The sequence below is a fragment of the Limulus polyphemus genome, unplaced genomic scaffold (genome assembly GCF_000517525.1).
Source record: "Limulus polyphemus unplaced genomic scaffold, Limulus_polyphemus-2.1.2 Scaffold333, whole genome shotgun sequence".
NCBI classification, from domain to species: domain Eukaryota; kingdom Metazoa; phylum Arthropoda; class Merostomata; order Xiphosura; family Limulidae; genus Limulus; species Limulus polyphemus.
In genome coordinates this window covers 366,475-379,808 of record NW_013665943.1, presented here as the reverse complement: position 1 = coordinate 379,808, position 13,334 = coordinate 366,475, and the positions used below count along the sequence as shown (strand labels likewise).

At 34.1% G+C, this 13,334-nt stretch overlaps 1 protein-coding gene across 1 annotated transcript in view; it reads right to left on the bottom strand.

The window, feature by feature from the left end:
* Positions 1–13,334, bottom strand: part of LOC106457450 (dynein heavy chain 8, axonemal-like) — a 459,787-nt gene that overhangs the window by 218,220 nt on the left and 228,233 nt on the right. The window contains exons 36-37 of the mRNA XM_022383398.1: positions 1,205–1,377; positions 611–789 (exon numbers count right to left, since the gene is read on the bottom strand). Of these exons, the coding sequence (XP_022239106.1) occupies positions 611–789; positions 1,205–1,377 (352 nt within the window). The remainder of the gene's footprint in view (positions 1–610; positions 790–1,204; positions 1,378–13,334) is intronic.

Below are 13,334 nucleotides of genomic sequence, written 5' to 3'. Positions count from 1 at the left end.
CAATAAAAATGGAGACTATTTCATTTAATAAATGTTTTGTTTTGATATATAAGTTGTTCAGTTTTTTTCATCTAAAAAAACAACATTAATTTCTTGGCGACCTAATATTATATTTATATAGATTCCATTGAGTGTTAATATGCAAAAATTCAGAGTTTAATTTTAGATAATAAAAGTGTTTATAACACCAACTGAATAAGAAAAAAGAAGATCTCTTTGTATCTAAGGAATCTTTACCCTATATGTTCCAGAGGCAACACATAGTCTCCTCTTACACACACACACACCCTTCAAAAAGACTTGCCTTACGATGCTTGGAAAATGCCCTTTTTTGTTACTAACCTGCTGCCCTTTTAATGCCCTCTGAACATTACTGTAAACCTATACTCTATATGAATTTTACTTCTTATTTTTCAAAACTATGCATTTTGTTATGCAAATGTCTATCTTTAGTTGGTATGTATTATTTTGTGTTTTTTCCTGAATGGATATTAAGACAGTTGTTAGAATGTAATCATACTTTTCTCCTGTGACATCAGAAAGATACAAAGTAAAAAAATCTGTAAAAAAGGATATCCTTAATTAGTTTTTATAACAGCAGCTTACTTACCTTTGTATATCCTTCCTAACCCTCTGAAATCCATCTGATCAGAACAGTTGAACACAACCACATACTTTCCAAGTGCTTTTCCCATATCTTTGGTAGTCTCCGTTTTTCCAGTTCCAGCAGGACCAGCAGGAGCACCACCCATGTTCATACCCAGGGCCTGAGCAAGAGTTATGTAGCACCTATATATATATAATCATTTATTTAAAATGTATGCAAGGTATTTTTTCTCTAAACTTTCTTGTAAATAATAACTGCAAAAGAATTGAAATACACCTATAACACTACAAAATAATTATTTTCCTCATATATTTGGGCTTTAACCAACATTTAAATTATAAGAAGCATGTAAATTTGCACAGATTGTTGCTTTAAATCTATATAAATCATTGTAAAAATGTTAATTTCTTTTAGATTATCATAGGTATTGCTCTCAAATATTGTGATACAATTCGAAATCTTAAACTAATTATATAGTTTATTTCAGTGATACATATATATCTATCTTTCAGAAAATCTGATGAAAAGAGTTAATAAGTACTAATATCTCGGCATATAAAACACAGTAAAAATAGAACCAACGTTCTTTGAAATTACCTGTCTGTCAGTGGTGTAATCACCAATCGATCAGTGCATCCTAAAAATTCATTTTGATAGATGAAAGAAACATTTGTTATTTGCACAATACACTGGTCAGTGTCCATATTGAAGTAAAATCTAGCTTGTTTCAACCATTCAAAGTCACTTGGAGTTCGAATATGCATTTTGACCTAAGAGTATAAAATTCACTTTAAAAATTCTTATTTTAAAAAAATAAAATTTATAAATACACTCACAAAAAATTCTGGGACATTTCTGGCTAACAACATTTTTTCTTAATAATTTGATACTTAAAATAGAAACATATGACAGATCTTCTATTACCGTTTTGAGAGTAAGCCTAAAAATTAAAAACATTGAGTGTTGGAACATGAGTAAGAAAGCACATTATGCTAACATAATAATAGGTGGGCAAACTATAATTTACAAGAATAAAGAAGAGTTTCTTTGGTAGTGGATCATAATACATGTCTAAAGACAGATCAATGTTTTGTCAAAACATGTAGTATGTTCCACCATTAATAAAACTCTTTCTTATGCTTATAAATTGTTGTTTACCTACCTATTATTAATGATTGCTGGAAAAAAATCAATATATTAGAAGTATAAAAGATGCATTCTTGAAAAGAGCAGAGAGACACAAGAAATTTAACTTGAAAACTATAAATTTGATATGGAATAATGAAAAAAGTGGGTAAGAAAGCTAAATAAATGACAATTTAAAAAGTTTGAAGTTACTAATGTAGGTAATAATGCCTATCTCCCAAAATGATGTATAGAATTCAGTGGAATTCATAACTGCTTTGAAAGGACAGCTGAGGTAGCTAAGTGATATGTATATATATGACTTGTATTGAATTTAAAACCCATTTTCCTGAAGAATTTATGACAAAGAAAAAAGGACATTTTTGGATTACTAGGGCAGAAAGGCTTGGGTTGGTTCTTTACCTGGTTCTTTACATTGAATGTTTGAACAAGCGAAAACATATCGACTCCATCAGCAGTGAATGGCATAAAGAACAAGTCAGTAACTTCAGTATTAATAGATTAATGCAAAGATTGCCTACAAACATAAGAACATTTCCAAAGAATCTCAAGTTACTAAACATCAATGGGTGAAAAAGACAGTGAATGTGCATTAATCTCAAAAATTGGTTTACAATATTCAAAGTTTTAAAATCTAATAAAAATGCATATACATATTTTGTGATTGGAAAGAAACATAAGAGATGGAAGATTCTGATAAGATTTCTATTCTGATACAATTAAATCATGCAATTATTAGAATTCAGGCATACCATTACCAATCTATCATTTGGTTTAGGTATATTTTTACTTGCCTTAAATGTTAGATCAACTATCTCCTAGTGAACATTAGGTATTAAAGAAGTTATCTTTATATTGAGACATTAACACAAGGTTCTCCTAATGGTAAGGTATGGACACTAAGTTCATGACTGATTATGTAAAGCAAATTTTAAGTACTTTTGTCCTGTGATATGTAATCTCATAGTCTGGCAAGACAATAAAGAACCTTAAGTTACACTGACAAGGACACAAGAGATTAGAGATTTATGAAACTGTGATATGTAAGATATTTTATTTTTTAAAAGATATTTCAAATATTTGCTTGATCTTTTACTTGCGATTTTATATTGTTTCTATGAGAAGTGTAAAATATTGTTATTGTGAATAATCTTATGAATTATTTGCTTTCTGGCTATTTTTCCCTGACTTATTATTAATGCTATCATTATTTTGTGATTTTGCTATTAACAATGTTGCTTTTTTGTATTTGAGTTCAATGTGGAGATTGGATTATTTATTTACAGTCTCCTAGCCGAGCAAGGAATTCTTTCATTAGTGTTTTATAGTTTGTAAAACTTGCATTGTTTTCAATAAATCTCTTAATTTTTAGTATTTGTGTTAAAAATGTTTTATAATTTTTTGTACCCTGGAAGTAATGTTGTTATTTGGTATGGTACAATGTTCCCAAACAGAAACCTCTTCTCTGACAGGTTGAAGTATCTTTGAGTTGTTTGGTTGGTTTTAGCTTGCTTTAAGGGAGTATTCTAGCAATAAGTTAAATAATAGGAAGGAATTAAAATTTCGTGAAAGTTATTGTAAAGTTGTTCCTTAGTTATGATGGAGATCAAAGATGCTGATGTGTCAATCTTGATGCTGTTAACTGCAGTTTTGACCAAACAAGTGCAGATGTTAAAAAGCTGGGTACCAAACTTGTTGGCAAGAAATGGGACTCATTTCTCTACAGCACTTCAAACTCCAACATGACTACCATATGCAAGCTGTCCATCTACAATGAAAGACCATGAAGAAGTACTACCATTCTTTGTTATTGCAGTGAACTTTTCACCCCTGCTTACTGGGAAATTTGATGGTAAATCAAATCTTACTGTTCATAAATTCATTAATAGTTTGGAAAGACATTTTTTATCTTTACCATATATTTGAGATTAGATTGGTGGAAAATGCAGTCTCATATTTGAGAGGAGGCCCACTAAAATAGAGGAAATCGGTAAAATTGTAAATGGATTTTTGAAAACTGGAGAGAATTTAAGAATATTAAAACTAACTTATACTTAGCTGCGTTAGAAAAAATTGGGTTGGCTCAATAACTGTTCAGTAGAAAGTACACTTCAAATACAGGGGTGAATGTAGGTACATTTATTTGGAAAAAAATCATAAAATTATATCAGTTATGGAACTGTGAAGCAACTGATAATAGAAATAGTAAAGACTTTGATACCTCAACTACATGTTCAATTAAGAGAATACTTGGAAGTTCATTATGTTGTTTCTATTGCCAATGTGTTAAAGTTTACCAAGCAGTATGGATACCAGCCTAGAAATAAACTGGAAGTTGCTCAAAGAGAAGAGTTTAATGGAAGAGAAAATTAGAGAAATACAGTAAAATATTATAATTGTAGTCAAAAAGCTACTTATCTGTGAATTGTCCCATTAAGGCTGTGCCTGAAAAAGATGAATACAGAAATAATAGACAGGAGTCTGAAAATGAGGAGAGAGGTTAAAGGAGGAGGCTTTGTTTCCTCTAAAGTAAAATCCTACCTAAGTTATACAACCACAAATAAAACTGAATTGTCAAACTTAACATTTAAAATTAATGATGTAGAAGTTGTTAGCAAAATAGACATTAGGACTGATCCTTCTATTACAGACGACAACATATGGCAACAAGTTACGAAAAACAACCCAAACCTTCATCTACTAAAATGAAATAAAGGAGAAATGTGTCTTGCTGATGGAATTATTAATGGTTGACACTTAGGACATTTCATGACTACGGTATTCATAGGAAATAGTATTATGGACCTATTAATTGCTGTTGTAAAAGATTTGGCAATACCCTGTCTCACTGGTTTAGACTTTATCCAACAGAAAGAAGTTAATTTGGACTTACGGATATATTTCCTTGAAATAAATATGTCTTCAGCAGAATGTAACTTTAAAAAATTATCATATGAAATGCACTGCTTGCATTGAAATTGCAATGAAAGTAAAAATTTATAAGAGGCATGACTGAAGTATGGCAATATTTTTAATGATAAGCTTGACCTAACAGATGTTGCTGAACATATCACTGAAACCATTAGTGAAAAATCAACACTTGGTAAACTATATCATTATTCAGTCACAAAGTTAAAAGTGCTTCAGGTAATGTGATAAATGTCTTACCACATGCTCTGAGAGAGTCTAAGTTCAACTGCAAAGCAACAAAACGGAATGAACATAGATTTAAAAATCTTTTACTTTGGCTGCATTTTTCAACTTTTTATTTTACCTTACATTGCTGATTTCACTTTAATTAGCATTACGGTAAAGAAAATAACAGATAAAATATAAAATTTTATTGAAAAAATTTTGATATTCATTTAGGAGATCCTAGAGGTTATGAAAATGAAATATGAAAATTGTAAGATGAAAAAGTATTTTTTATTCTTAAGATGAAAATCACATTCCATCCAGACTAACTTGGTAAAGGCATCGTGAAGATACACTTAATAAATCCAGAGTTATAGTACATATAGTTTCATGGTTACATTTTAGTTACAAGGTTAGTGAATATGACAAAACCCATATACAAATGAAATTAAATAATAGGTTAAAGAATTGCCAAGTTTTGATTTTTATATTTTAGGTGGATGTCACTTTAAGCTAGCACTCTTTGTCAGATCATACAGCTTACAACAAAGGAGCATGTGTCTAATTAAAAAAATATGCATGCATATCAATTTGAAAGTTGAGCATGAAATTTCTCTGCAGAATTACATCTTTTACATAAATATTACAATTCATGAAAAGAAAATGCAGATTGAAATTAAAATTGGAACAAAACGTGGAAAACATATGAATCTATAGGAAAGAAAAGCATAAAATTTAAACGAGATGGTTGTAGTCTCCAGATTTTAGATTAATCTCCTTTTCAGTCTTTCTCCTTTGTGAATGCCTGTTGGAGCACTATTATCTCACAGAATCGAAAAGTCATCAACTGTATGGTTTTTAATGATGTATATTTCCATATACAGACTTAACCTATGTAAAGCAATGAAGCTCTGTTAAAAAGCTATAGCAACTCATAATAGCAGCAAATGTTAAAGTGACTGTACAAAAAAAAAGAAGCCCAAGTGTGCAAGAAATATATGGATTTGGAAACTCTGATTACCATTTCCAGGTGTTCAGCTGCAAAATAAAATGTGCAACCAAATACAAAGATATTGTCAAAATAGATCAGTACTTCTTCTATAGCGGTCCCTTCAGTGTAAGCTCTAGTGACCTCTTAAAAGTGGTATGTGCATGACATAAACATTGTATAAGTCATCTCTCATGCTAACAGCAGTTTAGATATGCTCCTGTTGTTCAGTTTGAGTTGTCAATATGCAGATGCTATATCTATTGTGTTGAACCAATGAACCCCTTCCAGTTAATGCTGCTTGTTTTCTGAACAGGAAAAAACATATTTTATGTGTAGGCTCTACAACTGCATCACACAGTACAGAAAAACTAAAAATGTCTGTAGTAGAAAAAGAACACCACTTGCTTACATGGGGGTGTTGTAACTTCCTCTCCTACTTACACTTGTGCAATTCACTTCTTTTAGTCCTGGCTGACATTGGATTACATAATCATGGTACTTCATTTCACAGGACATCCATTCCAAGGATCATGAAGCTAGAATCTAAGTCAGCAATAACTAACTTCATTCTATACCCTACACATAGTTGGGGCATGACCTTCCATTCATGTTTAGTTTATCTTTGTTTCCCAGAATGAAGTTCATGTTATATTGCCTGAGCAGTGGTTTTACTTGGAGCATCTAATATATCATGAAATCTACCAGGTTTCTGGCCACTTCTGTATCAACCAGGAACTCTGTCTCTTGCCGTTTTACATTGACAGGCACATACTAAAACACACCAAGCCCTGAAAGAGCTTGGCTGTCCATTACATTTTCTGGTGCAAGTTGTTTGCTGCACACCTTCAAGTCAGTGGCTAAGTCTGACTTGGGATGCTCTAATGTCCTAGAGCTATAACAGCAGGTAGTAGCTCTTCTGAATCTGTTGAATCAACAGAAAAAACAGATAGTCCCATCTACTTTTCAGCACAAAATGGGCAGTTCACTTGAAAATGACCCAATGTTCCACATGCAAAACAGATGCTTCACTCCTCCCTTCCAGGATGACATCCCAGTGAAGACATCAGTGGTATAAGGTGCAGCATATAAGCCATGAGAGAACTGGGATAACCATGCCCATTCACTGGATACAAATGTAGTTGCATTATATGGCCAGAAAGTGTGGGTGGTTGTTTGACCCTGGCACAATGCACCTGAAGGGAAAGTCAACGACATGGGCTCCATAGAGGCACACCTGGGAGACAGCATCTCATCCCAACTAGATATTCTCTTTGCCCAGAAGGAAACAAAGGAAAAGGCAAAAGAGCCCCAAGTGTCACAAGAATGAGTAGAATTAAACCATGACCAACTGAGCACCTGCACACAAGCAGTCAGGAAGCTAAGAAATGTAGTGGGTAGGGTATAATGAGACTGTAAGGAGTGTGTGAGTGTGTGTGCTTACCTTGACTCAACTGGATAGATTCTTGCTGCAGAAGGAGAGCAGACTAGCCATTCAGAGTGTGAAACAACCCTAGACAGACAGTATCACCAATGTTTTATATACCAGAAGTGGTGTGTATCAGTTTTGTATGAATGGATGGGCCACATTTTTTACAGTAGGTGTCTGTGACTTGTTGGCAATAAATTTCAACAATAAATAGACAGCACACAATCTACTTGTTTTAAAATAATGTATCAGAAATAAGTCAAACCTGTATACAAAAATTCATTAAACTCTTGGTTATCACAATTGTATTCAGAACTTTAAATAATTGTCTCCTTTTCATCAAAGTCCACATAGGTGGATTCAATTACTTTAGAGAACTCTTTGGCAAGACAAATTATTCTTCTCCATCTCTGTTACTACAATACAAGCTATGAAACTCACTTTATAAAACACCTGTTAAGGCCAAACTCACACTTTCTAACTTCACTTTCTTGCACTAACTTGGTCACCTATATACATATTGCCTGACTGAGGCCTAGATGTTTCTACAAACTATGAGATGTTATGATGCAACAATACTCAATGAAACAACAAGAAAAACTTAGAAGGTTCTAGTAACATGAAGCAACAAATTAAAAATCAGCGACTAGTGAACTACACAGCTTGTGATTTGTACACAGTTACGTAAACAAATCTGCAATAAACTACCACTTCTAAGAATAATGAAATTAAACATTTGTATCACATAACTATCTAAATCATAATTCCCATATTAAATTTAAATGAAACAGTTATTTATATCTAACAGTGTGCACAATGATAAGGAACTCTTCGTGGTTCATCATCCCAGTGGCTAAGAACTGGTAAGCAACGGTTTCCCATGCTCCATTTGAAGAAGGGGGAGAATTTGCATTGAGGAGACCTGGAAAATGGCTGAATCCCCATCAGATACTGCCAGAAATATCTTTTACTGAAGATAGTGTAATGGGTGACTGTGAAACTCTATTTTTTAAAAGACAGCAAGCACAAGCCAAAGAATAAGTGGTACTAGGGAAGAATGAATTCCCAAAAAGCAAAAGAACCTCATGCACAGGTTGAAAAGGAAAGGCACAAAAACCTTGGGTACAATATATTTCATCTTTTGTAAGTGAAGTGGTGAAGTCTGAGACTTACTGAGATGAGAGATGAAGAACATAACCAGAAGAACCAAATGTAGGGAAGGCATGAGAAAGGATATGGAAGGCTTGACAGGCCAGCCTAGCCAAACAGCCTTTCACAAAAGAATGCAGGTATGGGAGGAGTCATCCCAAGAATGAGTGAGAAAAAGCCAATGTTCCAGGTAAAATGGAACCTCAGCCCCAATCCAAGAGTGAGGAAAGCAAGTGCCCACATGACTTGTGTAAAGATAGAAGAAGCAGAGACAAAGCTAAATTAAAGAACACAGAACTGAAAAATCAGAGCATTAACCAGATATAGAGGTAAATACCATCACAATGGTATTCTTAGGCAAGAAACCTCAGACCCCATCCACAAAACACCAAAAATAAAGGGGAATGGAAGGAGGAGGAGAAGCAAAGAGGTGAGATAGAAAGTAGGTGAGAACCTGAATGACCCATCTGTTATTGGAGCCTAAAGGACGGTGAAGAAAGCCATAACAGCCTCCCCCCTCACCTACATGGTTAGATATGACAGGGTAGTCACCAACGAAAAGAGTGATAACACTGACAATGGTCACTGGGAGGATGGGAAATAGAAGAAGGCCAGGAAACTCAGATGAGAAGGAGAGACATGGATTCAGCAAGACAGGAACAAAACTGTGTGGTTGAAAAAGATGAGAAACCATAGGAAACAAGGAGGACTGATGCTGAGCTACCCCTAAAGACCTTAGAACAAAGAAATGGAGCCCAACAAAGATCAAAGAGATAAGCATGAGGAAGATGTATATTTCCCATCCTCCCAGTATCCAATCCCAACAAGTTCCAAAAGCAGAGAAACTAAGGAGAGAGAGATAGAGCAGAAGTACTGGTCAGTGTGGTAAAAATAAAAGAACAAACCTCTTCAGAGCATGATGAAGTGCCTCAGACAAGAGGTAAAACAAGAGGGTAATAAGAAAGAGACAAAGGAACAAACATTGGACACTAGAAAGGAAAGTAAAAGTTAAGGGTACAACTTCCAGACAGGTAAAAAATTCCAAGGATTGGGAATCCAGGAATGGAATTGAAGAATGGCTGCAAGCCAGCAAAAAAGAGACAAGGAGATCAGAAGGACAAGGTATGCAGTTGTTTAAGAAACAAGTCTGCATGGACCTTAATGTCAGGTGAAGATAAAGTAGTATGGTTTTTACGTAGTAAAGCATGGGAGGAATCAAAAGATAAAGGGGGAAAAAAAGAACATACCTGCAAAATCATGTGAAAGAACAGATGAAAAGAGTGAGGATTTTCCATCACTTGTGACTATAGCAAACCCTGTTGAGGAAGATAGTCTGTCAAAATCATCAACATCCTGATCACGAATGTTAACTAAATGGATGGCAGAAGGAGGCTAGTGTGTGTATGAAGGAACCCTCCACATGTCGAATAATGGCTGTCACATCCTCGACAGACAATGAGCCTTCAGTAGCCACATGTCCTGTGTTAGGAAAATAATCACTATTATGGGATAAAGCAAAATTTACTATAATTTGAGAAGTCATAATGGTTGTTTTTCCATAGTTATAAAAGAAACCAGTGAAGTTTAAACAAAATTTTATGTTTTGTAAACTATTACAAATCTCATGTAACTGATTAATAATTTTAAAAACATGTCCATTCTGGACAATGTTAAGGAAAAAAATGAAGTTATTTCAAGTGCAAGTGCTTAAGGAGGTTGTGTCACCCTCCTATTGGTGAAGAGCTATCGTAGCAAGATGATGTCATCATGCACTAGCTAATTCTCAGTAACCACATGATTTTTAGGTGGGAGTTAGCTCAAGGCTAGTGGAATGCGAGTATTCATGAGGAATGAAGCTAATATGTATGTGGAGGTGAGTTTCATCTCAGAAATAGAAACAGCCATAATGGTAACTTTCTTGGAATAATTAAAATTATTGCCAAATTCAATCCATTTCTTCAGAATAATATTGCTCGAGTGAGGCAATCTCAAGATAGTGGAAAACGACTTCAAGCTCATTATCTTTCTATAGACTGCTAGAATGAGTTTATCTAGGGATGCAACACAAAGGTACTTCAAGAAATACTATCAGAAAGTTGAAAATCTAAACATTTTTCTATGCTAGTCAGTGCTACCATTGATTCTTCTGACACAGAACAAAAATACAATCACCCTAAGATATGTGGTATATAGTAAATGTTTTGCTATAAAAAGAACAATTTCTGGAGTTTGCTTACTGCAATAAAAAAGCTGGATGAGATGGCTAACTTCATTATAAGTAACTTGGAAAATACAATATCCCAGTGCAGGACTGTAAGGGTCAGGGTATGACAATAATTTAAATATGGCTGGCAACAGTGGCAAGTATAAAGATGCTCAAGTCATTAGTACTAAAGTCAGTCCTCTTGCCAATTTTTCAACTTGTGGAGATCATAGTTTAAATTTGTGTAGCTCAAATGCTGCTCAATGCTATAATTATGTGATCACTGTTTTTAGAATCACACAAAAAAATCTACAATTTTTTGCTTCTAACCCTCATTGATGGGAGATATTGCAAGCATAGATCAGATACTCATTGCACAATTTTTAGAAGACTAAATGGTCAACTTGCATGAAAAGTGTTAAACCATTTGCCACTAATAAAACATGCAATTATTAAGTGCGAGGAACTAAATTTGTATTCTGAGAGCAAAACAGAGTTAAAGGGATTTCAATACAATATACAGTCATTCAAATGCATTTTGGTGGCAACAATATAGCTCAAAATATTGGTTACCATAGTTCAATGCAATAAGGTTCTTCAATCAAGAAAGGCAATTCTTGATGTAAAAATACAAAACATTGGTAATTTGTAAAGAGTTATGAGATCAGTGGGAAACTCCTTATCAGAAACTAATCAAAAAGCCACAGCCGTGGTATCAGACCTGCTAACCAAAACTGAAAATCTCCTAAAAAGCACACATAGAAAATATTTTTATGATGAAACACCAGAAGTACAAGGTAAATGTATTGTTACGACAGTGGGGGGTCATGTGACGATTATTCTAGAAGATTCGCTAGAGTGTTATGACAGCGGGGTCATGTGACGATTATTCTAGAAGATTCGCTAGTGTGTTGCGACAGCGTTGCGTCAAGCGACGCTGGTAGCATGTGTTGAGAGTCTTAGAAGTTTCTAGAACAGGCAGTATTATCGTATATAAGTGCGCTAGACAGTGAGAGAGACAGACGGAGTCAAAGCAATAGTGGAGACAAAGACAGAGATGTAGCAGGCAGAGAGAAAAAAAGACAGCAGTTACGGTCAGTGGGAACTGAGGATAGCAGACACAGAGATCGGAACTAGACAGTGAGAGAGACAGACGGAGTCGAAGCAGTAGTGGAGACAAAGACAGAGACGTAGCGGAGACGAAGCAGGCAGAGAGAAAAAAAGACAGCGGTTACGGTCGGCGGGAACTGAGGATAGCAGACACAGAGATCGGAAGTATAGTTTGCGGGGACGGACAATTAAGTCTAAGCGCGATAGAAAGTGAGTGAATTGTTGTGAACTATAGTGTGTGTAACTGTGAAAATTAAGTACATTACAAAGTTGTACTGAGGAAGAATAAACAAGTTTTATAAAGAAAGGACTTGTATCTTGTAAGAATTAACAAGCAAACATACAGAGACGTAACAGTATTTTCCAGGCTTGTTAACTGTTTAATTGGGGGGTTAACATCGTAGTTTGTCATAGTCAAAAACATCAGTAATTTATTTACCTTTTTGTGATTATTTTTAAAATTCATTGATATTCATGTTCAGCTTTTTGCAGAGAATATGACAATGATATATCCATGGTCATCATCAATGAAGTAAAATATGAACGCAATTTATAAGGTAAATTTTGGAAGTACATCTATAAAACCACTAGAGCTGTTTAATAATCTTTGAGAGCTTAAGTTAGAATGTCTTTTTCATAATGTAACTGTGACTATGTGGATTTTAGGCATCATATCCACCCACTGTTTCTGCAGCCAAAAGATTTTTTCATCAAAATGAAGAAAATCAAAAGCATACAAAGATGAAAAATCAGACAAGAAAGCCTTAATGGTCTTGCTTTTATTTTTATACAGCACAACCTTACCAGGTCATTAAGTTTTTAAAACACACCCCCCATAATTTTGCTGCATAAAAAATTCAGATAAGCTGTATTTTGAGATCCTTTCCACATTGAGATATTATGCGAGTATTCTTTTATTATTTTAAATACCTTCTTAATTATTGTTAGTTTTGTTATTCATATTCAGCTACATCTTGTATATTTTTGTTTGCTTGTTTATTTTTTACTACTCAGGAATCAATTAGTCTACTTGAGTTAGTTTCAGAAATTTTCTTACTTTTTGCTTTTTTAAAATGTTTTATATATTATTTCATTATATTCCAAAATATATCCATTTAATTTAAGCAAATAATTCAAAATATATAAAATTCCATGTCTTGTACTTAGGCCAACAATTTGTCAAAAACAAAAGTTAATGATATCAAGCAACACCACAAGTTACACATAATGAGTTCTACTATGTTATTAATAGGTTAAAAAAGTGTCATAACTTTCTGCAGAATTTGGAAAATATACCTATATATACATTTCTACTTGGGATGCACAGGTAGTAAAATTTGGCCGAATACCGGGTCCGGGTACCCAGTCACTAAGCTTTGGCCGGGGCCGGGTGTCAACCAGGACCAGGTTCTTCCCCCTGCCCCCCCCCCCCACCAAAAAAGAACATACACAAAAGTTAGTAACAAAAATAAAATTGATGTTTATTATGTTTAACCAAATAAGCTACAACAGAACATTCAAGTTTTACTTTCAACATTCAATGCCTAGCCACAACTTCTCAAAACCC